Below are 26,531 nucleotides of genomic sequence, written 5' to 3' on the forward strand. Positions count from 1 at the left end.
CAGAACTTCACAATCAGATATCTTATAAATTACATTTATATTATTCCAAATTATTATAATGTATTTAAGTATTCTTTTCATTTACCACTGGCTCTGTCTTGATTCATGGATCTGGATCTGTTATGTCATTAAACTGTCATCCTCAATGCCACAGGAAGAGAGAGAAAAAAGAGCTTTCTTGGGGCAAAACATGTTGCAGAACTAATTATACATGCATATATATTAAATAGGTTTTACAGGGTTTTGCAGTTTATCTCTTAAATCCAGACATTGATCTGACACATGAAAATTTAACTATTTCAAACACAAGGGTGTTTGAAATAGTTTCAGTGTGTGTACACTTTTTGCATGACAACTTCCACTTAAACATTCTAGATAGGCAATTCATTAACTACTAATTGAATTGTCTACTATCAGGACTCTCTAGGTACTTTTGACACAACAGGTTTTCTTCTTTAGAGGGGAGCTACTCATAAGGAACACTGGAAAAAAAATTGGAGTTTAAGTTAGTGACACATCATAGTACACATAGTACAACATACATCAGTGTTGTCCAAACTTGGCCACTTTAAGATGAGTGGACTTCAACTCCCAGAATTCCCCAGCCACCCATGCTGGCTGGGGAATTCTGGGAGTTGAAGTCCACTCATCTTAAAGTAGCCAAGTTTGGACAACACTGACATACACAGAAAAGCTCCTATGCATTCTAATTCAAGTTGTGTTTCAAGTGGAAAATATGGGGAGAAGAGTTAAATGTTAACAGTCTGAAAAATAAAACTGTAACTGCCTTCCTGCAGGAAGCTGAGAACTGTTTGCAAAAAAATTGCATGCTTATTTCCATTTTGCAGACTGGAATGGGGACAGATGGACTGATACAGAACTATCATGGGACAGCAATAGTCTGTAGTGTAAACCAAAACTGAAATAGGGTGAAGAAATGTGGTTTGGATGGCGAATGGTTTCTATCACCACTATATATTGTGGGTTATTTATATAATTTATATAACTGCCCATCTCACTGACGTGACTCTAACAAGTAATTAAGACAGATATTAAATAACCATTAAAAACAATTAATAAAATATAAAAAAGATCACGGGAGAATGCACCAAAATCTCACGTGCAATACAATCATCTTGAGGGCTCCCTATTACCATGGGATCCCCAAGCCTGCTGAAAAAACCATGTTTTATGAAATTTCCAGAAGGCCAAGAGGGTCAGGGCTATGATGGAAGGCATGAGCAAGGAGGATCCTGGAATGGAGCTTCAGGGTTACAGGGAGGGGGAGAGACATTCCAAGTATCTCCTCAGCCCCCAGCCGGAGCATGTGAAAGTGAAGAGAAGGAGACTGGCCCCTTCCTAGGGGATTCAGGATTATAGTTACTGTCGTTGGGGGTTAGAGTTAGTTTGGCAAGATTCTGTTTAGTAGGTGTAAGCTAATAAAGTAACTGAATTGTTCCTGGACTGTCTTGTTGTGGTTCTTGGTCTAAACCTGACAGGGGCTAATCTCACCTCGGGCGGGGTGGGGGGATGATGTTCCAAAGGGTGAGTGCCACAGCAGAAAAGGCTCGTCTCCTGGGTCCCATGAGATGGGACCCGTAACATGCCCCTCCTGCCAGACCGGATGGGATGGGTAGATGTAACCAGGCAATCCCTCAAATAACCTGGTTCCATGCCATGTAGGGATTTAAAGGTCAAAAACAGCACCATGAATTGAATCCGGAAGCAAACTGGTAACCAGTGCAGCTTGCGAAGCAGAGGTGTAACATGTGCAGTTCTAGGGGCACACATAACTGTCCGTGCTGCCCCGTTTTTCACTAGCTGAAGCTTCCAGATAGTCTTCGAGGGCAGCCCCAGGCACAGTGCATTACAGTAGTCCATTCAGGAGGTGACCAGGGCATGAGTAAGTAGAGTCTCCCGATCCAGAAATGGGTGCAACTGGCATATAACACAAAGCTGTGCAAAGGCCCTCCTAGCCACAACTGCCACCTGCTCCTTGAACAGGAGTTGTGAGTCCAAAAGGACACCCAGATTGCTCAGCAGCTCTGTTTGGGGCAGTGCAACCCCACCCAGTACCAAAGATGATAAAGCTCCCAGTCTGAAAGGTGCTAAAACCTCTCACTCCCAATCAACACCAGCTGATATTGGCCCCATAGAAGGGAAGAGAACCAACACAGTACAGTGCCCCCACTCCCACTCCATGGAGCCAATCCAGGCAGACACTACCGTAGTGTTGATGGTATCAAAAGCTACCGAGAAGTCAAGTAGAACCAGGTTGGATGCATTACCTCCATTGTACTCCCACCAGAGATCATTCAAAAGCACAACCAATTCTGTTTCTGTCCCATGCACAGGTCTGAATCCTGACTGAAAGGGATCCAGATGATCCACTTCATCCAGGGTCCGCTGAAGCTGCTACATGACCATCTTCTTCACAACCTTCCCTAAAAGATGGATACTGAATGAAAATTGTCCAGTATGGTAGGATCTAGCAATGGCTTTCTTGAGGAGGGAGCGAACCAATGTCATTATTATGTTATTATGTTGTTAATCGCAGCCCTCTCCCCATTATGATTTCAGCACACAGATCATGAACAACTCTCATATAAATGCTGAACGCTGTCACCTTGCCCCTTGTGGTGAAATGCAACATTTCAACTGCAATATATCTGGTGCCATTACTCTCTCTTGAAGGCATGTCATTAACAGTTCACAGCATTTAACAATGTAACCCTGTCCTAACTATATGTCAAACAAGAATCTTAAATCAGGAAACAATGGGAATGTATCAAAAGAAAGTCACTGTCTCTGTATTGTTAAATATAATCCCTGCATCATGAAGATACACTTTTTACAGAAGTCCTTTCCGGGATCAGTCTGGGATGTCTAGGTCAGACATTAACATTTTGACCTACTGTCTTAATACTCTAAAACACTGTTTCTTAAAGTTTTTGCTCTCGAGACCCCTTCCCACTTTTAAAAATTATGGAGGAGCCCAAAAGAGCTTTTGTCTGTATAGGTTATATTTTATCAATATTTACCATATTAAAAATTAAAATTAATGCATTCATAGAATATTTATTTATTGAATCATGTAGAAATAACAATATTAAACCCATCAGATATTAACATAAATATTTTTCATGAAAAAAACTTGTATTTTTTAACAAAAAGAGAAAAGTGATGGCTGGTGTGGGTCTTCCGGGCTGTGTGGCCGTGAAAGAAGCAACTCTTCCCATGGCGAAGCCCCCTGAGCCCAGTCGTAGCAAATTTCTACATGGAACATTTTGAAAAACGGGCTTTAGAAACCGCACCCGTTACCCCAACAGTCTGGTTCCGATTTGTGGATGACACCTTCGCAATTTGGAGTCAGGATGAAGAAGACCTACAGAAGTTCCTGAACCACCTAAACAGCATCCACCCCAATATACAATTCACCATGGAAAAAGAAGTGGATGGCCAAATTCCATTTCTAGACACGTTGGTCATATGCAAACCAGACCTCAAATTAGGACACAAAGTCTACAGAAAACCCACCCACACAGACCGGTACCTACACAAAAACTCCAACCACCACCCACGTCAGAAAAGAGGCATTATCAAAACCCTCATGGATCGTGCCAATCAGATCTGCGAAACCCAATTCCTAAACTCTGAACTTAACCACCTTAATTGGGTCCTACAAGCAAATGGCTACTCCAAGAATGAAATAAAAAGAGCCATCAAACCAAGAAAGCAACATGCGACTGAAGAAGAAAAACAGCCACCCACCAATAAAGTATTTCTGCCCTATATCAAAGGGGTCACAGACCGCATGGGAAAACTGATGGAAAAACACAATTTCCAAACAATCTTCAGACCCACCAGAAAAGTACAAGAAGTGCTAAAATCAGCAAAAGACAAAAGGGATCCCCTCACCGCTGCAGGAGTATACCGCATACCATGCAGTTGCGGACAAGTATACATCGGGACCACAAAACGCAGCATCCATACCAGGATAAAAGAACACGAAAGACACTGCAGACTACAGCAACCAGAAAAATCTGCAGTAGCTGAACATGCTCTCAAGCACACTGGACACAAAATCCTATTTGAAAACACAGAGATACTGGACAACACCAACAGCCACTATACCAGGCTATACCGGGAAGCCATTGAGATTCACAAACACCAGCACAGTTTCAATAAAAAGAGGAGAGTCTAAAAATCAACAAAACCTGGCTACCAATCCTGAAAAATACAGCCTGCAAAAGGTCAAGGAACTCAGCTCAACCACCAGGACATGTGAACAGTTCACACAATGAACTTGCTAATCACCCCCAGCAGCCCCTCGTTAACAATTCAGTAGAAGAAAAAAACCTGCCTAATCCCCAGGAAAATACACACAGATGCTGACTCCAAAACAAGCAGCCACTCAGTAACCCAACCCCCCCAGATCTCTATAAATACCCACAGAAGGGTCACTTCACCCTGGGCACAGAGAGAACTGCTCCTGTCTGTGCTCCTGCACTCTGAAGATGCCGGTCACAGGTGCTGGCGAAACGTTAGGAAACAAAACTTCAAGACCACGGCCACACAGCCCGGAAGACCCACAGCAGCCATCGTATGCCGGCTGTGAAAGCCTTCGACAATACAGAGAAAAGTGACTCTTTTTTTGTGCAAATATCTTAATTATCTGGCAAATAATTTTGATTTTGTGGATCCCTGAGAGTCTCTTGGGGGACCCCCAGGGATCCTTGGACCACACTTTAAGAAACACTAAAAGAAAGGGTGCTTGAGAGAATTTTTTTGGGTTCTTGCTAGTCTTTTCTTTGCTTCTCTAGTCACAGTGGTCTTGTCTGGAAGCTCTTATAAGACCTCAGCAACAGAACACATCGAAAAATGTAGGCAACTTCCAGCTGAGAGCCACTGAGAGCTAAATGTCCTTTTGTAGAGGGACAACATTACCATGGAGATTGGCACAAGATGCAGGATCCTGGTTGCTGAAATGCTCTCCATATTAAGGAGAGATCTTTGAGATAGCCCACGTGACTCCACACAGCCACTCCTCGTGAGTAAACTGCAGGAGTCGTTGTTTCATGGTTTGCCTATGGGTTCAGTGGCTGGGAGTCAAGGGAGGAACCATTGTAGCTCACAGTTGTTAATGCAGCCTTTTAAAGGACAATAAGCTCAACGGAGCCTCACTTCTTAATAACTTTGATTTTTTTTTTTCTGCTGCCTTAAAAGGATTAAGACTCTTTGGAATGGCAAGTTATACTGTATTTGCTAGGTGAGTCACCTTCTCCTTAAAGAACTTTTCAATGTGATTTTTAAAAGCTTTTGAAAAATATTACTTCTTGGATTAAATAGCTAAAGGGTGCTCATAATATGGACTTTAGAAAGTTTAACAACAGGTTAAGGGCTCAGATTGACTTGGAATTATAATTTTAAATGCCCACAAAGAGCTTTGAATTAACTAGAAGAAATTTTCCCTTGGGCAAATGGCAAATGTTTTGAGTTCTTTTATGATAAGATGACTTTGAAGGATGGACACTAGTGAGAGTTAGAGGATAAAGAAAATGGAGCAGAAATCTATAATACAAATTTGGGAATATCTGTCTGCCACATTTTTGGACAGAACTGATAAACTTCTTGACAAAATTGACAGAACATTTTGTAATGAAATTATAAAACAAGTTGCAATGGATGATTTTGAAATTACTTAACTGTAACAAGCAATGATAAGGAGAATGATACAGGCACACAAATGGAACTGGTGGATGACTTACTCCCAAAAGGAGATGTATAAATATTGAACCAAGAAACTGATTTGCATAATTTTTTTTACTGGATATACAAAAGTGCTCTGTTAAGGTTTTGAAGGACTTTGTTACCAATGACAAACAAAAGGATAAACTACTTATTGGATATACTGTACAAAAGAAATCTGCTGAAGTTCTGAAAGATTTTTGGCTTGTAACACAGATGAACAGAAAATTAGCTCTGGGACTCTTTCTGAAGAGTTAAAAAATATTTTTAAAAACTCAGGGAAGAAATACAAGGTTGGCTTATTCCACCAGAGCTAAAGGAGAAAAAAAATTACATCCAGTTGCTCTTACTGGACTTCTGCTGACCAAGAACAATTGAAAAAGCATTTGGATTTTGTTTTTTTGTTTCTATTCAATAGATAAGGTATGGGGGGAAGAGAGATTATGTTGTATTTAGAGATACTGTAGTGATAAACTATTAAGATTGTCTTTACTTGCTGGGATGAAGGGAGAAGTTGCTTCTTTTCTTTTCTTTTCTGCTTTTCCACACTTCTTTCTTTTCTTTGTATTTTTCTGTTTGCATTTTTGTAGCCTGTATTGGCTTTTATTCTTTTCATTTATAATTCTTAATAAAATGATTTAAAAAAAAAAGAGAAAGAAAAATGTAGGCAGCGGGTGGTTACAGAGTTCGCTGTAATATTCGGAAGACCGCCAGGCGGCTAAAGTGTTAGGGGTTTTCCTCTCCCCGGCGGCGCAACGAGGGCTCTTTCCGAGCGTCGCTGCGAAGAACTTTAATCCGCGTGTTCAGAGCCGAGGAACGCAGTCAGGCACGACGCGCTCAACGTCCGGTAATCGCTTCAGGCAATTATCCAGGCACAAATGGTTTCCCGTCGGCTTCTTGTAAGGGGGGGGGGTGCTTTACTTTTCCAGTCCGGTGGAAGTGGGTTCCCTCCAGCCGCGCTCCGCTTCCGAGGTCAGCCAGTGCCGGGGAGCTGCTGCTCGGGCTTGTTCGAACGTGGAAGGAGGTCAAGTCGCGAGACCGGACTTTGTTACAAGCGAGGGGGAATTTTGCATGGCTGACCGGGGCGCCACGCCACTCATTTTTACGCTACCCCGTGGCTTTAGACTGCAAAGGAGGACGTTAAAAAAAATAATTTTCATTCAAAAAATAAGTGCTCCCCGGAATAGTAAGGCCAAATGTAAGTCAAATACATAAGACGATACGAAGTATACATTTCTCTCTTTGATGCTGTCCTCTCAGGATAGACGCGGCATTCCTTTCAGACGTGCGAAAACTGGAGAGTTTTTCCCTTGTTTGCTATAGAGAGTTCCCAATCCGCCCGGGGGGGGGGGTCTGAGGGGAAGGATAGGACGAGAACGAGATTGCTCTTCCTTTTCAATTGAGTAAATATAGGTAGAGAGACCCCGTAGTCGAGCTCGCTCCTGCGAGATCACCGGCACAACCTTCCAGTTCTCTTGGCAATAAGACGGAACTACAGTAGCGTACCCTCGTTTTGTATTCCGACTTGCTAGTCGTCTTTCTACACGTTTTTGTGTCTATGTACGAGGCCGGCCAAGCCAACCGCTCCATGCGATAGGCCATTGCCTTGCGAGACGTGATGACGCCAAAGCGTCTGATCATGTGACCGCGGAAGAGTGCTTCCTGGTTGGATGCGGGCGGGGGGAATGGCTGCCATCCCTGTGAGTCCTGCGGTGATTCCCGCCGGGCCCGGAATGGGACCCGGTCCGGCTGAGGGCGCGGACGCTCTTTTCGTGGCGCTGAGCGCTGGCTTCACGGTCCTCAGCCACCCGCTGCTCTACGTGAAGCTTCTGGTGCAGGTGCAGTTCGGGTCCAATCATCCGCTGCCGGTTTTGGAGGGCAGGAGATGTTTTGTTAGGTGGGTGGGGAGCTGTGGACCAGCGGCCCTAGTAGGTCAGGGCGGCCTGACCCTTAAGTCTAGCCATCGAGGTGCGAGACGCCCCACGACCTCTCCATCCCGGCGAGGGCAGTTCTTGACGGATGATTAGCTCTTTGCTCCCAGGGTTTGTGGGTGTTTCATTATGAAGGGCTGGCTCCCCAAAAGCGGTGCCGATTTCTCTACAGCTCCACTTTGGGGCTTTGACAGATATCCTAAGGAGTTTGGCTCCTCAAATTAGTTGCTTCAAAACCGTGTTTTTCAAACTTGGCAACTTTAAGATGTGTGGACTTCAACTCCCAGAATTCCCCAGCCAGCTTGCTGGCTGGGGAATTCTGGGAGTTGAAGTCCACACATCTTAAAGTTGCCAAGTTTGAAAAACACTGCTTTGAAATTACCAGGAGGATTAAAAGGGGAGCTCACCTCTTAGAGACCACATAGATCTATTAATGTAAGTTGGCGGGGGGAGGGGTGTAATAAAATAGTTTGCCATGGCTGCCTTCTGGCATTTTATTTCCACTGTAACCTAGAACTCTAATATTTGCTGCTGGTTTTCCTTCCGGGTAGTAGTGTGATCCATTTGTTTTTGATTAGGTTGTTCAAATAACAATAAGACTATTGCAGTAGGCATCCCTGCCTTTGAAACAGCAGGAAAAAATTCTTTTCTACAGGTAGTTCTTCTCAAGCATATTTTATAATGTGTGTTTCAGTTCAGAAAAACTTAGCACTATGCAAAGGAGAGAACAAGAATATGTTTTTGTTTTTCAAAGTGACTAGACCTGCGTGTACTACTTAGCAAAGAAAACACAAAAGAAGTGCTAATGCTTTGGGCCTATAAATGAACACACACACATATATACACGCTTTCATGCATGCACACCAGGCTAGAAACTGGGAGACCATGAGTTCCACTCCTGCCTTAGGCACAAAGCTAACTGGGTGATTTTGGGCCAGTCACTCTCAGCCCTGGGAAGAAGACCATGGCAAGCCACTTCTGAAAATCTTGCAAGAAAACTACAGGACTAGTCCAGGCAGTCTCCAGGAGTCAAGAGGTGAATAGAGCAGGAGTTGAGAGCAATAGGGAGTTGCTCCTATGTAAGCTGTAAACCTGTGAATAAAGTTCACTGAGATGGGGACACTTGTAAGATACAGGTGTTACTTTTTTCATATTTCTTTTAAAGGTTGGACATGAGCCTCTGCCTCCAACTGTTGGAAGAAATTTACTGGGGAGAAAAGTATTCTACCTTCCTGGATTCTTTACATATGGTGAGCATGACCTAATAAATAAATTTGTCAGTGGATTCAGTGAAGATAATGTAACATTCCAAAATAATGAATAAAAATAATATTAGTACATTGCTAATTCAGATGTGTCTCTTTTTAACAAACATATCTGAGTATACTTTTCAATGGGAATATACCTGGTGCATGAGAAACAGTCTTTCCAGGTCACTTCCATCTTGCAAGAATATCAAGCTTGGGACTGAGAAATAATTTTTCAGGGTGAGAAAAAGTGATGCTAAAGCTATATAGGTATTTCTTAAATAAAATCTTAATAGTAACTCTCTGTAAGCTTCCAGTCCTATCATTACATATTCACTAAATTCAATCAGACTTGCTTCTAAATAGAAATCAGATTTTGTTGTTATTGTTTAGATGCATAAGATACTTAGGGAAATGTTTTGTTTATAATGCCAAAAGATTTTATGACATGCAAAAACAATATGATATAACATATTTTTGGGTCTTCTTGATTTAGAAAAGTTTGTGCTTAGGGCAAAAGTCACAATTCGACCCTAAATATGTTAAAAAAAAAACCCCTGGTGATGGTTAAGCCATTAAACACTTTGTATTTCTACTTATCTTTTTTTTTTCAAGCAGGCAAACAAATTTAAATGAATGGGGATCTTTTCATCAGAAACATAAAAAATTCCCTTCATTAAAAGTCCTTTTCTATACAAGGTTTGGTCTCAGCAATAATTACAGCAACTGAGGATTTGACTAACTTCTTTCTGTCATATCACTTATCCCTACGAGAAAAATACTTAGCACTTACTGAATGATATTGATTAGCAATCTGTTTTGGGAAAGACAGGATATCAGTTAAAAATGGAGAGATGTATTTATGACCAGTATAGTAACAGAAAATACACTAACATATTCCAATTTGCTCTAGAAAAAGCCCAATGATTTGCATTTATTGGTATTTGCTGTTGATACACAGTATAAAACTTTATTTGGTCCATAGCTCATAATCAGGATTCTTTGATAATGTACTTTTTTGCTTGATGACTATATGATTGAGCTCTTAAATAATACTACTGTTTTATAATAAATTTGTAGACCTGTTCTTAATGAAACAGCCTTTTTCTTTTATAAACATAAAACTTATATTTAGGGAACAAAATTTGCTTTCTAGTTAGCTAAATTTGAAATCAGTCTTACAAGCAATTGTAGTAAGCAGCTGCAGGATTATAACATATTAGGGGCTTTTTTTCCCTCTCTCTCTCCAGTTATCTGAAGTTTATAATAACTTGAGCTCTATCAAATTCCTTTCAAAAGTTTTGCACATTATAATCAGAACCCTTTGGGTGGAAAGAGGCAATACAGCTAAGCGTGAGTTAAAGGAATCTTAACACTCTGACCTAGCACAATAAAATCCAGTATAACTCTTTAAGGTAGGCAGACCACAGCTGAAAGAATAGTTGAAAATGCAAATGTTTTCTCAACATTTTTACCATCTTAGTGTCACTGGATAGTTTAAAGCCTAAGATGTATATTATTATACATAGATATCCAGTCATCTGAATGTTAGGGTTTTTGCAGAATTGTGATGAAGTGACTTCAGCATCATTTATCCCTAGCCAGGCACATTGTGGAAGTGGATGGGAAAATGGGCCTTTTCCGTGGTCTTTCTCCTCGCATCCTCTCTAGCGTTTTATCTACCATAAACCGAGAACAAGTGAAGAAGGTACAGTATGTCACACATTTGTTCTCTAATCTCTTTGTGCTGAAGAGGCTACTTGTGTGGCTAAATTGTGTAATAAATGTCAAGGCCAACACTTTCTCACAGCTGAAGTCTCAGCTTCTGCATTTGCCTAGTTGGACTATGGAAGAGATTGAAATTCAAAAACAACAGCAACAGCAACCCTTCTGGTTGTAGAATGAAGCTGTTTCTTCCAAACAGAAGCAGTGAAATATTTTTTAGAACCTGAGGTGTTGAACTCGAAAAGCAGTAGCAGCAGCTGGCCTCATAGAAGATGGAATCCCTCAAAACATGTTATTTGGATTTTTTTTTTAAATGCTGTGAACCATTTCCTGAGTCCTCCAGGATTTTATGCCACAGTCGCATACTGATAGCCCTCCTGGGCCATAATTGATTATTAAGGCACCATCAAGTTGCTTTAGGACTGTCTGAAAGCCTTTAACCTCGCAAGAATAATGAAGTGCTGGTCCTTTCTTAGTGACCTTTTATTTCCTGTGAAAGCCTGTTAGTTTGACAATCCTTGGCCTGCCTTTGACAGTGGGGCTGCTGATTTCACTTTTCTAATCTTTAGTGACAGCTCCTCATTAAGAATGGGAGAAGGGCTGCTCTGTCTCCTGCCAAGACAAGTTGGCTGCCATCCAATCCTGCTGTGCACAGGAAAGCTCCAAAACCTCAGCACTGTCTCATTCAACTATGCAGACTATCATATCCCTCCATTCTGTGCATCGTTTGGAAGAGAAACTCATTCATCTTTCTTTGACTTAGGTGCAGGCTTGCCCATGCTGTGGTTGATGAGCAGGAAGCACCAGCATGCTTTTGAGCTGAACATTTTCAGAACAGGCAGAAACACATGTTTTCATTACCATATTCTTGCAGCAGTGGTGTGGCTCAAGAGAAGGAAAGGGGGAAGCAAAGATGAATGGTTCTCTGAGTTAAAGTCCTCACTCTGTACTATATTGGATGATCTTAGTCCAGTTACTGGTTTTCAGCAAAGTACAATGAAGGTATAATAGAATAATCGCCCCACATACACTAGTCTGAATCCCTTGGAGAACAAGTAGGGCATAGATGTGATAACTTCTCTTCTTCCTGGGTCTTGGGAGTATCACTGTTAGACCTCATACATCAAGTATTATTTCTTAATATAACCAGGCCTTTTGAGTATTGATTTACTTTCTCCTTTATACCTCAGGCCTTCCCTCTAGAAGATATGGAGCATGTTTCCAATAAGGATGATGTGAAGACATCTCTCAGGAAAGTGGCAAAAGAGGTGGAACTCTTAAGCAACTTCTCATTGCTTAAGTATTTTGTATTTGGAAAGACTGTATATTTTAATGAATAATTTAAGAAGTTCAATATGAATGTTGTATCCCCAAATCTTCTCTTTTCCAGTGTGATTAAACCTAGTTCGAAAAAATGCCTCAGACCCTTGTGAGGTGGGAAAGATTATATGAATGGTATAAAATTAAGGATGCTAAGATTTCATCTACTAAACTATTCTAATAATAAATACTAACATGTTTCCGCTAATTAATTTTAATAGAGATAACCTTGAGACTGCTAAAAGTGGGGTCAATCTTTTTGCCTTCATGTTGCTGGGCCAGGCTGGGGTGGCTGGGGCTTCCTGAGGTGGCTGCGGCTTCACACTGCACTGCTGGGCCAGGCTGGGGCAGCTGCGGCTTTGTGCCACACTGTGCTGCTGGGCTGGGGTGACTGGGGCTTCCTGGGCAGCTAAGGTTTCACACTGCCCTCAGGGGCTTCTTGCAGCCCCAGAGCTGTAGTAAGGCAAGCAGCCCCAGAGCCATGCGGTTCTGGGGCTGCTTGCTGCCCCACAAGGCAGGGTGCAGGGGGGTCAAAAGGGCAGAGATGGGGAGGATAGGTAATTGCGGGGAGTTGAAGGGGAGGCGGTCCCTTACCTTGGAAGAACCGAGGCTTGGGGCTGGGAGGGATCAAGCCAGGAATGGCTTGGATCGGGGTGGGTTCTTGTCTAATGACCGGTGGAATTTGGTTAACAATGGCAATGGGGAGTGCCAGGATTGCTGTCGCTAGATGATACAGTCCCGTGACATCAAGCTTTATGACTGCATTGCTTAGCAATGGAAATTCCGGTCCCAATTGCTGTCATAACTCGAGGACTACCTGTATCTGAATAATATAGGACAGGCTCAATTAGAGCAACCAGGGAATGACTTAGGGTAGCACAGAGACTGTAACTGCATTCTGTGCAGTCCGGCAAATACTTTTTTTCAAATAATGAAACTAAGGTATTTAAAATAACAAGTTTCCCATCATAGTCTACTGATTATGAGATTGTTTGCCGAAGATAAAGAAGTGTTCTGTCTTCATATTTTATCAGACTTGCCATGAGATGATGATACAGTGTGTATCCCGAATTATTTCTCATCCACTTCATGGTGAGTTGTGCAATCTGCTCCTCTCAAGCCCCATCTCTATTTAAATATTCATTTTGTTAACAGAAAAGTCCGTTCTGATTTAATCTCTTGTATTGTATTTTTTTCTTATAAAATTGGAAGTAATTTAAAATTTGAATTTTATTTATTTATATAAGAATTTGCATATTATCCCACTTTACTGTGGCCAGTTTTCAGTTGATTCTGAGCTAGAATCAGTGGTTACCTGTCATGCTAAGTGGTGTGCAAAAGGCTTCATCCTGTAGCATTGTATTCAACCTCAGCATACATGGACATGAAATGGACTTAGCCTATTTCTACTTCCCATTCAGAATAGTCTGTTTTGAGGTGGGATCGCTTCTGATGAAGTCAGAATGAGGTGTTTGGGTGTCAGAATCTTTTGCTCTCAAACGTTTTGCATACCCCTGGTTATGTTGGCCATATATAAGATGACACCCCACCCCACCCTGCCCCACTCCACTAATCAACTGTTGCTGAGTAGAATTGAAGGGACTATTGAAAACAAAGGAATTGGCAGGACATATAAATAACTATAGATGTTTTGTTGAAAAGTGTACTGTATATGCCTTGAAAATTAGTCTGAAGATTAGGCCCTGCTTGCAAAAAGGTGTTTGCCTGATATATTTAACTCTGTTTTTAATACTTTGCCCTCTCTTCTTCCCTTCTCTGTCCACTTAACTCTTCCGCCTTCCCAGTGCTATTCCCCTTCCCTTCCCTTCTTCTCCAGCTCCCTCCTGTTTTGCTGTTTCTACTGGAAGTAGGGAGGTGTGTGTGTTTGTAGGTGTGTGTTTGTGAAAGGAGTTTGAGTGTATAAGAGAGAATGGTTGTATATGCAGATGGGAAATTTACTGATTTTATAATTGGGTTCCTGTTTTACAGACAATAATAAGTTATTCAAATTTGTTTCTCTGGGTCCTGGCCTACTTTGGAGTGTGGCTTTTAGCAGGCATATATACAAGCATACACATATGTGCCCAAAAGTGTTTTATTGGCACACATTTATTAAGGAGGACATCTTCAGACTGGTTTCAACTAGAGTTGACAATTCTAGATTGGCAAGATGAGGAAGCTAGGCATTTCACAGGATTTTTGTCTGTTGGTATATATTTTGTTCCTATATACTTTTCCTGTGGGAAAATGTCTTTAAATTCAGAGTTCACTGGGGATGCAATCTATTTTTACTACTTTTGTAGATACTCTGTTTAGGCTTCCCATAGGCACCTGGTAGATCACTGTGGGAAAAGAATTCTGAATTCCAGAGGCCTATAGAATATTTCAGTTGAGACTTCTTTTGCTATTATGAATCAGTCAATTTTGTGGTATTTTCTCAGTGTAAAACCATTGTCCTTCCTCAGGCATTGAATCAGTGTAGTAAGAAGTATTATTTGCTAATGGCTCTGGTTGTATGGACCAGGTTGTGGACAGTTCTTCCTAGAGAAAACCTATGTATGTGGTCACTAAGACTTGATGGTATATCATTATATAATCATTATGGCTATATGGAGCCAGTCTATTCAAACTAACATGCAGAAGAGCCACAGCTACTCTTTCCATTTCATAGACTTTTAACCTGTTTACAGATGGATGCATGCAAATATCTCTTTATGAAATTATACATGCATATATGTGATTCATAACTTTTATTCATTCAATTCTTAAAACTTTACATTGCAATTAATTTGCTAGGGTTTTTTTTTTTTAGCACAGTAAAGATTTTCTTTTCTCTGCAAGAATACTCAGGTATATATTTTTATATGTTATTGGACATAACAAGGGATGAATTGTGGCTGATAGAATGCTAGAAATTTACAGATTGAGTTCTTGTTTCACATTTGGCTTAGTCTGCATCAAACATATAAATGAACTACTTTCGTACTCATGTCTCTTTCCTTTCTTCTGAAGTAATATCTATGCGCTGTATGGTCCAGTTCGTAGGACGAGAACTTAAGTACAGGTGAGATCTTCTTAACATTCCATAGCTCAATCTGAGAATAATAACAAGTAGTAATAAAATTATTTGCTCAATATTGATAGTTATTTCCAGGAAATATAGATGTTTCCTTTTCCTGTTGTTGAAGAATACTGGCAGCAGTGCAGTAATTTACTGTAGGCTGAAGAGGTGAGAGAGAGCACTTCTGCCCACATCTAATGTTTTTCCTTTTTCAACAGCAATATGTTTAGCTCCGTCAGGACAATTTGGAAAGAAGAAGGACTCTTGGGATTCTTCGTGTACGTAAATTACCAGCAAATTTAATTAAGCTTGAACTTGCTATTTGCTTTTGAGGATCAAGTCTCACACCACTGAGAAGAGTCAGCTCCTGTTCAGAACATTCCACTTCCTTGAGCTTTATAATTCAGTTCAAAGTTCAGAATTGTTTATCAGAAAGTGTGTTACACGTTCCAGTGCCTCCTGGCATGTATATAAAAAAGAGAAAGAGATCATACTTGACAATTTCCTGTCTCTCATGGTCAGTCAGTTAAAATTTGTGTTTCACATAAAAATAACAAGATCTCATAAAATAGTTGGACCTGGGACTTTTCCCTTCGTACAGTTCCTGGATATATTTTCGAAGAATTGCAAGACTTATTTAAGCACAATGAATTATTAGGACTGATTCAAACTAGGAGATTATTAATCTTTTTCTGCACTTACATTTTAATCAGTGCTAAGGAGGCAATGGCAAACCACTTCTGAAATCTTGCAAAGAAAACCACATATTAAAAGATGAAATTGCTATTGCTCACTTACTTAATAATTCCCCTTCTGTTCACTTCCTATCACATTACTTTGTTGGAAAGTCTTTTGAGAGGCTCCAGAATTTGCATATCCCTGATGTAAACACTCAGGAATATGGCAACCTCAATGGTAATACCTATTCCATAAAAACTAGGCCACTTTAACCTGCGAAAGATTTGCATGCCTGGAAGCTAACTGGGAAAAAGAGGTAAAAGGCACAGAGAAGGTAATAATCCATCTGAAGAGCTGAAAGATGGCTAGTGAGTTTTTACACTGACACAGTGTGACAAGAAACAAAACCATGGGTCTTTTCATCCACTGTATCCTACCTGGTACCCTCTAGCACAGGAGTAACATCTAACGTATATGGACTAGTATCAGCAGTTAATTAGAAGATAGGGTGGGATGTAACAAGGATATGGCTTTCAATCAGTATGGACTCTTAGATAGTTGGGTTAGTAAAATATTTCACTCAGTTTCTATTGCAGTTAAATATAGGCACATACATAAGTGGTTGTCTTCTCACCCTATGAATAGATACAATACTAAATGGCTCTCTTCCATTCTCATTGCTTTTTGCACGCTCTAAGTTCGTTACTATTGCTGAATTAATTAAATTAGTACATTCATATTTATGATTCATTTTCCAAAACATGTTGCTGTGTAGCAGAAGTTCTTTGTTCTCTGTGCATTAACATTTGGCCTGGGGTTCAATCTTTCTTTTCTTTCCTCAATGTGCATTAGAGCATTTATGGAGTTCTAAGATGTATCTTTCATCTTCTTAAATCCTTAGGATTTGATTTAGTCCCTAAGTTCCAAACAATCTCTCTAGTTTTTTGTATTCCAAGTACAAATTTCATGTGTATAATCTTTACAGGCTTTACTATTCTTATTCTCTAAACTGTATGAGGTTAATTTAAGAGTCTTTTTATTTAATGTTTCCTCTTATTCTTTTTTCTCCCCAGAGGTTTAGTTCCTCATATCCTAGGTGATCTTATTTTTCTGTGGTGTTGCAACCTTCTGGCTCATTTTATCAACACTTATGCTGTGGATGACAATGTGAGTGGTAACCTTCCTAATCTTATTGGGCTCTAAAATTTCTTCCCCAAAGATTCAGTGTGGTATGGTAGGTAAGAGCTCAGGCTGCTCCCAGCTGAGGTGCACATTCATACTTCAGCCATGAATATTCATTTTAAACTAGTCATACACTCTCAGTCCAACCATATCATATGGTAGTGGTTGTGAAGATAAATGGACATGCCCATGTAGACTTCCATGTGATCCTGGAAGAAAGGGGGATATAAATCTAATAAATAACTCATGATGATGTCAAAGAAGAAAGTGGATTGGAATAAACCAGCATTTCACAAGCTGGAGTCTTATCGTACAACAATCATTTCCTATGGAAATGACCTTCACCACTTCTGGCCAATTCTTTTTGTTATATGCTGGTAGTTTCCCCACATTCACTTATTGTCTTTTTTGCAGGAAGTACACTAAGTCCAAGGAAAAACAAAATCTATTGAACATTGAAAGCCATTTTCTAACTAATAATAAGACTTGGCATTTCTGGATATTAATAAGATTCAAATATTAAACTTGGTCAGGTGTGAGTTTATTATAGTCAGGCAGGACATTCTTCTAATTGTTCTCTTGGCTTTTTCCTAATAAAATTGTAATTGCAATACCTTTTGTTCATCTCTTATCAGTCAAATGGTGCCATTCCTTTTGGGGGTCAGTTACTGATGAGGTGGTTGTTGTGCTAAGGCTTCTGCCATGTTCTTTGGACATTCCCTAGCAGGAGTGTTCTGTCAAGTGTTTTCCTGTATTCACTTAACAGGTGTGTTGCCCGGGACCCCAAGATCCCTTTGGATTATTGTTGTTGTTTTTTCCTTACAGTTCAACCAAGCTTCTGTCATCCGGAGCTACACTAAGTTTGTGATGGGGGTATGTAAGCTTTGCGTCTGTTGAAATATGTATAGCTATATGTTCCTGTTTCATTGCTCTTGTTGCTCTTTCCAGGCTTGATCTCTTCCTGATGTTTTGGGAGTGCAGCTTCCAGCCAGCATGGCCAAAGGCAGTTCCACTCTCTGAATTGGGGAAAAACCCAATTCAGAGAGTGAAAAACCAGAAGTCTCGTAGCACCTTTTCCGACTAACAAATTCTATTAAAAGGCATATGCTTTTGTGAGCTGTAGTTCACTTCAACAGATGCATAGAGTGGCTTGACTGACGTAGAATTTAAATTGAGATGTTGGGGGGGAGAGAGGTGAAGACAGGTTAATTACACAGATGCAGGTTTATATGTGAGACAGATTACAAATACCTTATCAATTAACAATTGTAATGTGTTAAAAACCCATTGTGTTTGTTGAGCTCTTTTGAGGCAGCCTGAAAACCTTTTGATCTATGTGAGTTCAGCAATCTGAGAAAGTCTCAGCAAACACAAATGGCTACAGGGAGCCAAGCCTTTTCCCGCCAGGTCTCCAGATGGATGGTTCAGTTCCATGTGATTGGAGATCTGACAATGGAAAAATGTACCTTTATCCTACTCCCCTGCTACCCTATCCAGCCCTGTCGGTATCAGCTGCCAGTGCTGAGCAAGCAGAGTGGGGAGCAGCTCCATGTAATTGGAGACCTGGTAGGGAAAAAGTCAGCTCCTCACTCATGCTTCTCTTCTTGACCTTCCAAGTCCCAGCCCTGCCTATGTCATGAACCCACATCATCAGTGAGGTATCTACAATCATTTGTATGGCAGGATTTGTCAGGAGAAAACGGGAAATGCTACTTTATCCCTGGAATGACTAAAGACAAATATCAGCTTCTTCAGCAGTTGGCTGGGGATAAGACAAAAGCAGCATCATGAGGATCTATCTTTTCAGAGCAGTTGGTGGGAAATCTTTATGTTGCAATTAGTGGGATATGAAGATGACTCCTGTTTGCAGATGTACATGTCAACAGAAAAGCATAGCTGTGATATTAAGTACTGACAAGTCTTAAGTACAGGGTTTTTTGTCAGTTGCAATTGTTTCCATGGCCTGATGAGTTGGTTAGCTATATTACTAACATGTAAGCCAGTCCTGGTTTATATATCTGGTATTTTCCAATTTCTTTTGCACAAAGCCTTTTTCTACCTACAGTATTTTTTGCTTAACTGTGACAAATAGAAGGACTGCCTCAGATATTTCTTTGTTACAGATTGCTGTGAGCATGTTGACATACCCTTTTCTTCTCGTGGGTGATCTCATGGCAGTGAACAACTGTGGGTATGTGATATTAAACCCCACCCCCACCCCCCAGCAAATACAGTTTAATCTCTCCAGTGAAAATTTAGTGGGCTTCCTGTTTGGCAGAATTACTCAATAGTCTCAGTTTCCTAAATAAAAGACTTTAAGTCTTGTATGCATAAAGAAAACCAACACTATTTTCCTTTCACCTTTGTCAAGAAAGAAAAAAAGAACTAGAGAGAGAGAATAAACTTTATTTTATATGGTTAGATTTGGAAGGGATATAGGAAGAGAATAACTGGTTTGGCTGTATATGTGTCTGGTTTGTGTTTGGGGGAAAAACACCATTATTTTTGTCAACCGCATGCATTTTTAGCTTAATAAACATGAAGCAAACAGCCTCTTTCTTTCTGTGTGTGTTTCAAGTTTATAAACATCCACAGTTATCAAATGACAGAAAACCTGATGAATTCTTATTCTATAAATTTGTACAATATCTAACTGTAGAATGCTCAAATAATGTATTTAGCCATTGCATATACCTTTCTTTTTTATTATAATTTATTTTAGAAGTGCAATCAGAAAAAAGATAAGGGAAGAATAAAAAGGGGAAAAGAGAAAAAGGAAAAATTGATAGAAAGGGGATTTACAGGCAATATAAAACCAGCTGTAACATTTCAAAATAACATCATATAAATCTGTGTGCCTTAGATCAATTTAAAATACTTAGTATTTTAACTCAGTACTGAAATAAGTCAATATTAAATTTTGGTCAGTATATAATAATTGACAACTGTACTCAGCATGAGTCAACTTATAAGATGCAGACTAAGATTTTAAAAATTGCAATAATTTCTGCCTAATCCAGAAAATTGGCAAATTTAGCAAATCATAGAAAAGTTAAGTATTATCATCTTATGTTAGGAAAAACCCAAACCAGTTTCTTTCTAGGGCAAAAACATGCTTGCTTCTGCAGTAAATACACCTGTTGCTATGTGTGCCTTGCATGTTACTTTCTCCCTCTCAATGCTGGGTTCTCTGTATATTCTCCTCCTTGATGGCTTTCTTTGCTGTGTAGGTTACTTGCTGGCCTCCCTCCATATGCCCCTGTGTTTTCCTCTTGGATTCATTGTTGGAGACACCTGAGTGCTCAGGTGAGCATCATTCTTTCTCTGAAGTGGATATTGGCCCATGTAGATAATTCCATCATCTTTTTTTTTCATTTTTCTTTACTGTTCCTTATCTTATTCTGGATTGCAAACACATAAAGTCAAGCAGCAGATAAAGTGGTCCTCTTGCTGACTGTGAAAAAGATTGCCTTCCTTCATCTTTGTTTTTTACATTTTCCTCCTTTAGTCTTTAAAAGCTCCTTCTGTCTTTTATCTTCCCAGTGAAGGGTGTTTATAGTAGATTGTGCTCTTTATACTGCATTATATTAAGTAGGGATTTCCTAGACAAGAGGCACAACTAGAAATCTGGTAGGGGAAGATGGGGATTCAGTTTTATATCTGCTTTGTTTCTTCTTTTGCTGTATCAAGCACTATTGTTTATTGAAAATCCAGTCTCTTTTTAACTCTCCTGCTAATTTCATTATGTGCATTAAAATAGTTTTATAACTTTTTACATATTAATTGCTGTTCCTGTTTTCTTTCTCTCCTTAGAATCTTACATGCTTGAGATTGTTAGTTGCATTTTTCTAATTGTATACATCTCTTGCTTTATTTTAATCCAAAGCATCATATCATTATTTATCTTCATATGCATATTTTTTATTTCTCTCCTATAATGTTAGCACTGTCACTTTCATGTTTTTTTTCAGCATGTGTTGAGAAGTGCAAGCATGAACATTCCATACCTTTATTAATATTAACTTCTTTTTTTAAAAAATCTACAAAATCTTCAGGTTATATCATCAAATCACAACTTGATTCTTGCAGGCTTTGAATTCTGCTCATTCTTTTCTCTCCCCCATCATTTGCACACACATACCCTAATTATATATTGTGCCTAAATAGGGCCTTCCGATCTACCATTTTTTCTATGTGTGTTGACAGTTACTGTTCCCCATGCAATAAGAACTCATTCTTGTTTCCTCTCAGAAGAAGTTTATATACATTTCTTTCATGTGCAGAGAAAAAATAGAAATACTTTGAGAATTAAGGTTGCTCATTGGAAGGAAGAATGTTTCATTTTCATGTCCTGTAATCTTGGACAGATTTTTGCAAATGAAAACAGATTCTGTGTTGCCTATGACATTACAGAGTATAATAAAACCTACAGAACTACATCACATTATTTTTCTCCTTTGCTCAATCCCCAGACTAAGTTAATCATTTTTATTGCATGTTGGAGAGTATTCTTTGGCTATTCCTTGAGAGTTGTAAGCATTTATTGGAACAGTGTATTTGTTTGAAAAACAAAAAAAGTTGGCACTTCTTTTATAAACTTCAACAACGTATCTCAATCAGTGTCCAAGGTTTTGGATTTTTACTCATCAGACATAGCAAGAACTTAAAACTAATTTTACATTCAGTATAAATCTACAAATGCAAGCATCATGGTACATTTGAGAAGGCTCCCATTCCAGTGCTCCAGCTCTCATAACAACGATGCTGTATATTTTTTAAGCTGAATTTCTGCAAAACCTTTTAAAAACCATTGTTCAGAACCAAATACAGTTCTTGATTCCTTGTCACTATATCTTATTAGCTTAAGGTTTTACTATATTGCTGCCTAGAAGGAAAATAAAGGGTGTCTTAAAAGCATCTAAATAGCTAGTGATGAGAATTGTTTTGCCCCCATGGAGGCCTTGAGAAGCTTTCATTGGAAATCCTACTAGGAATAGAGAAGAAACAGATCAGACACTAAGACACTAAAACATGAAGGAAAAAAAGTTGTTGCCACTGATGGTAAATTTGTGATCCATGAATTGAATCTCTGGGCAACTGCTGTGTTTGCCTTTTAAATCTCTTTTCTCTGGCTGATATCATCCTATAATAACACTATCTGCTTTTCTCCATCGATACTCAGCAAGTTGCAGTTTTTGTCCCCACTCCTCCATGCATATTTTTACACATTTATATTTCCATGATTGCTGAGTCTGAAGTTTCACTGCCAAGTATTGTGGTGTCTCTGTACCCATGATTATTGCAGCACTTGGTTGAGCAGCAAGAAGGTTGCTACAGATCTTAATAAACAATTTCCCGTAACATTTTCCTCTTCTTTCTCCAGGGGCAACTCTTCAGAGGTTCCAGCCTACTTTTTCGTAGAGCGTCCACACCAGCAACTTTTCTCATTGACTAATTTCATTTGGGAGAAAGAAGCAAACCATAGATTTTTGTAGAAGAGACCCTAAAATATCTTGTTTTTACCATTCTTTTTCATTTTTAAAATGAAAGGTTTTCAGGAGTAAGAACAGCTCATCTCAGCAAACCTGATAACAGAAGGGTCAGATATTTCTGGCCAGATCTTTTCTGTCAAACAAAGGGGACAGTGCTGGTCAGGCCTTAGATCAAAAGGGGCAACCCAACTGATGATAGCTTTGCAGGCTTGGCATGCTCTTGTCTTTGCAGGATACAAGCTCAATAAGAAGGTGGTTTATACCTTTCCCTAAATAAGACCTAAGTTGGAGTGCAGATTCCCTCCTTTAGTACCATTAGAGAAAATAGCTTAAGCTCTATCTCTTTGTCACCTTTGGTTTTTGGCATATTGTTAGCCTATATATTAAATCCAACTGATGTTGGAATACCTTTCATTCCTAACATTTAGCAAGACCACAGAAACTTAAAGAACTCTATTACCGAGTTTCTAATCATGACATCTATAAACCTGATGGTTCATTTATCATAATATCTCTAAGCAGCTGATTTTGCATCATCTGTTTTTTAAGTTAAATATTTGACAAATGCACTAAACTATTTCATCTGGGTTTTAAATCCTTAAGTAGGACCTTAAACTCTAGAGTAGAATGGGTTATTTACATTGACATATCTAGAAGCTTTTTATTTAGTATTGTTTACAAATTTAAGCTTGATATGTTGTGTTTTATGAAGAATTCTGTGATACTGAAGACTGGGCTACAGAGCCCCTACTACAAGAAATGTCACATATGTATGGTGATTGAGGTTCTCATGTCATACTCAGAGACCTTCCAAATGTCAGGAGGATCTGGTAGTAAGATTTCAGTACAACTACAAAGATAATACATCTGACAATGAGAACTATCATCCTTATAAACCTGCGTGTTGGGGTGATTTCTGACCAAAGTAGTATATTAGAAGTTTTCTCTGGAACTAAGAAAAGTACTTTGCTGAATGCGTGAACAGTATTTCCCCTGGTCAGTAATGTTATATAAATTTGTGATAATGTTGCACTACATTTGCCACCATTAAGTACTGATTTTTTTTGCTAAAAGCTTGATTGTATAGGGAGGTCTACTGAAGATGTCACCTATCCTAGCTAAGCAGCATTTGTAATGTGAATACTTAACTCATTAGATCATGGTTAGCTTTTCTAATATCTGCTTTAGGCTGTAAGTTATATCCGCTTACCTGATTCAAGATTTACTGAATTTAGTTGGAATGACTTCTGAACAAACCTGTACAGGATTGCGCTGTTAAGACGGTTTTACTACTCAGCTTTTTCTAACATTTAAACAACTTAGCCTTAAGGATCAGTTCCTACAATGAAATTACTCATTATCATATTACACTTCACCACAAGCAGAGCTGCCAATTAATGTGACTCCCACTTTTAGCAACTTTGCAGATGGCATAATGAATTTATATTCCTGGTGAAGTAGTATCTCTTTTACCAATTAAATATTCTTGTCTGCTGAAATATTGTCATATTCAAATTACTTATTCATGTGAATAGTCCTAAATAGAGCCAAAGGAAGACCGAATACTGTAAAGGAAAGTGAGAATTCATATCACTTCAGCACTAAATTTTATACAGCTAAATCATGCATGTCAGAAGGATAAGAAAAAGTTATTTTCAAATTGCAGTCCTGCGCCAGATATCAATAAGGGAGTATGTGAAATTTGCTGCTTTGTCTTTTTGGTGCTACTGTTAAATTACATGAAACTTGATGTTTGTCATCAGGAAGCTTGGGTAAAGAGAGTGAAAATGTAACATTGGGATTCTGAAGTACACTAATTCATTGTGCAATATTAATATTGAAAGACATTGCTTAGCAGGCTGTGTTCCAGCTTTATCTATACACACAAGAAAATATTGTTTCCATCTAGCATTGCTGTAAATAGATCCAGTGACTCCATCCCACTCACTCTGGTGATAGGTTTTATGTTTTCTGCATGTGTGTATGTATTACTCAGTAATTCCCAAATGCATCTGTGTTGGCTTCGGCAAAGCTTTGAAGTGCTTTCTGGGTCAAGAGCCAAGTGCATTAATTTTGTAACTTTCATACAGTGAAGTGTGGTGTGTCTATGTTGCCATTTTCTTTCTTGGTATTCTCTTTTAACCCAGAAAGGAACCTGTTCTCAATCTCTTGCTTCAGAAAAGTTGTAGGAAATGTTTAAAGGGATTAAATTTGTCTTCCAAATGTAGTGCCCCAGAACTTTCATTTTATTGTCACAGTCTTTTGAACAGATAAATTTGTCTGATTTGGAGATTACATCTGAAGAACATATTGTGTAAGCATTCGGCACAATTTATTGGGAGACGGTTCTTGTGGAACCTAGAAAAGTAGGTGCTTCCATAGTCCCTGGGCTTTGCCAAAACTTTAATGTGGTTTATGTCAAAGTAAATGCACAATTACAGTAAGTTAATTCAAAGTGTACTTGACATCTGTTTGAGAAATAAATGTAACAATGACCTCAACTATATTGCTTGTTAATCTAAGTAAATCTGTAGTTTTTATTTTACAACATAGCTAGGGATATTCAAGAAAAAGTTTGCTCCTTTGAATCTAGTTTCTTAATTCTGCCTCTGATATCAAGCTGAGAATATAAAATCCAGGTCCAGTCAGATGAATAAATCTCAAATTAAATATTCATTTTGTTTTATAGTATTGTCCAAAATCAAGCAAAATGTTGTCTTTTTAACTTTCTGATCTATCCAAGCCATCTTAAAGTAGCTCTTGTCTCGTCCTGAGTTAGATATCATAGCTGATGGGTATTGTTTTAAGAAAACAATAAGTGAATACAGTATCCAGGGCAAGAAAGAAGTGAAATTTTGAAGCCAGTTTTTTTTTTTTCTAAGCGATAGGGTGGTGGGTTTTTTTGGTCAAATTCTGTAGCAAGTAACTTCTAGGATATAGATGATCTTAAAGGGAATGATGATATTTGGTATCTTGATTCTACTGCAATATTCTTTTAAAATATGGACTATTCACTTAAACTAGTAGGTCCTCATTATTTAATTAATTAATATATGCTCTTTTTGGACAAAATTTTAAATCCAGGTTGTCCCTTCCATATAGTCTTAAAATTCTCTTAGCGTGCTTTTAGTTTTGTCAGAGTTGTTAATCATAAAATGTGCAAATTGAGCTCAGCCATGATGTAGAGCTACATTTATATGAGTCAAGGCTAACTACATGAACTATAGTACACATCTTTTAAAAGATAACAGTTTATGACATCCCTACATAGATTAAATGCTTTTATAACTAGGAACACAGTTCTATATATATTTACTCTGAATTAAATTCTGTTGACTACAGTATGCCCCTGTAAAAGCACATACTGTAATAGCCTAAGTATAAGCTGATAAAACCCCAGTGAAGGTTTTACCCATTTCATGTAATAACTCATTAACATTAGGCAAATTATTGTCTCTTAGCCTCAATCAGTATCGACTTTTTGAGCAAGGGGAGAAAAGTAACCTATATTAAATATACAAGGTCACAGTAAGAATGACGAAATAGGGATTACTAATGCTTTATATATGGAAGGCTTTGAATAATAGTATTCCATAAGCGGTCATTTATAAATCTGTCGGTGGTGTTTCCCTTATTTAACTGGATGATGATTATCTAAGCAATACTATGAAAGGTATTTTATATACCTGTAATACCTATAAAATACCTTTAAAAAAATCTTTAAAAGCCATATTGATTTTTAAGTTAAACTATACAGGTGGTATTTCTCTTTCCTGTGCACCTTGAGATTTCCTATCAGACTGCCACCTTCTGTTCTTAATTTAGCCTCTTAATCTAAAGGCCAATGATGAGTTTTGTTCAGTAGTTGCCTTTTGAAAATAGTCTACTGTGTACTCCCCATCTTTTGGGACAACTTCCTCAGCCCTGATACCTTCCCTGTATGTTGAGTCTACAGTTCCCAAAATTGTCCATTATTCATGAATACCGAAGTTAGTAATAGACAATGAAAATGAGTGACAGACTATGACTAGATATAAGGCAGTTTCATATGGCTAGTCTGAATGTTCTCATCGTTCCCCCAGTCTGTTCTCTCAGTAGCATTTGATAGGTCCTACAGCCTGCCTTCAGAGATAATGCATTTGCCTTT

The 26,531-nt window shown here is 38.9% G+C and overlaps 1 protein-coding gene across 2 annotated transcripts; it reads left to right on the plus strand.

Annotated features, from left to right (window-relative positions):
- Positions 1-7,379: 7,379 nt before the first annotated feature.
- Positions 7,380-24,611, plus strand: MTCH1 (mitochondrial carrier 1). 2 transcript variants are annotated; one of them, XM_088153203.1, is made up of 12 exons: positions 7,382-7,586; positions 8,845-8,929; positions 10,528-10,634; positions 11,842-11,919; positions 13,006-13,063; positions 14,984-15,035; positions 15,251-15,310; positions 16,784-16,877; positions 17,718-17,765; positions 19,016-19,083; positions 20,123-20,198; positions 22,276-24,611. In XM_088153203.1, the coding sequence occupies exons 1-12, from the start codon at positions 7,419-7,421 to the stop codon at positions 22,345-22,347; spliced, it is 966 nt and encodes a 321-aa protein (XP_088009329.1). In that variant the 5' UTR covers positions 7,382-7,418; the 3' UTR covers positions 22,348-24,611. The 2 variants fall into 2 exon arrangements, with proteins under 2 accessions (XP_025019016.1, XP_088009329.1); XM_025163248.2 differs by lacking the exon at positions 20,123-20,198 and having other exon boundaries at positions 7,380-7,586.
- Positions 24,612-26,531: the final 1,920 nt, after the last annotated feature.

This window comes from Python bivittatus, unplaced genomic scaffold, assembly GCF_059951505.1.
Source record: "Python bivittatus isolate LINGU-HERP-01145 unplaced genomic scaffold, Pbiv_v1 ctg000700_np1212, whole genome shotgun sequence".
NCBI lineage: Eukaryota > Metazoa > Chordata > Lepidosauria > Squamata > Pythonidae > Python > Python bivittatus.

Excerpts from the sequence above, each read along its gene's own strand:
- MTCH1 (XM_088153203.1), top strand. The coding sequence starts at position 7,419 with ATGCGGGCGGGGGGAATGGCTGCCATCCCTGTGAGTCCTGCGGTGATT. Across the intron at positions 10,635-11,841 it reads ACCGAGAACAAGTGAAGAAG|GCCTTCCCTCTAGAAGATAT; the intron begins GTACAGTATGTC and ends TTTATACCTCAG. Across the intron at positions 11,920-13,005 it reads TCAGGAAAGTGGCAAAAGAG|ACTTGCCATGAGATGATGAT; the intron begins GTGGAACTCTTA and ends ATATTTTATCAG.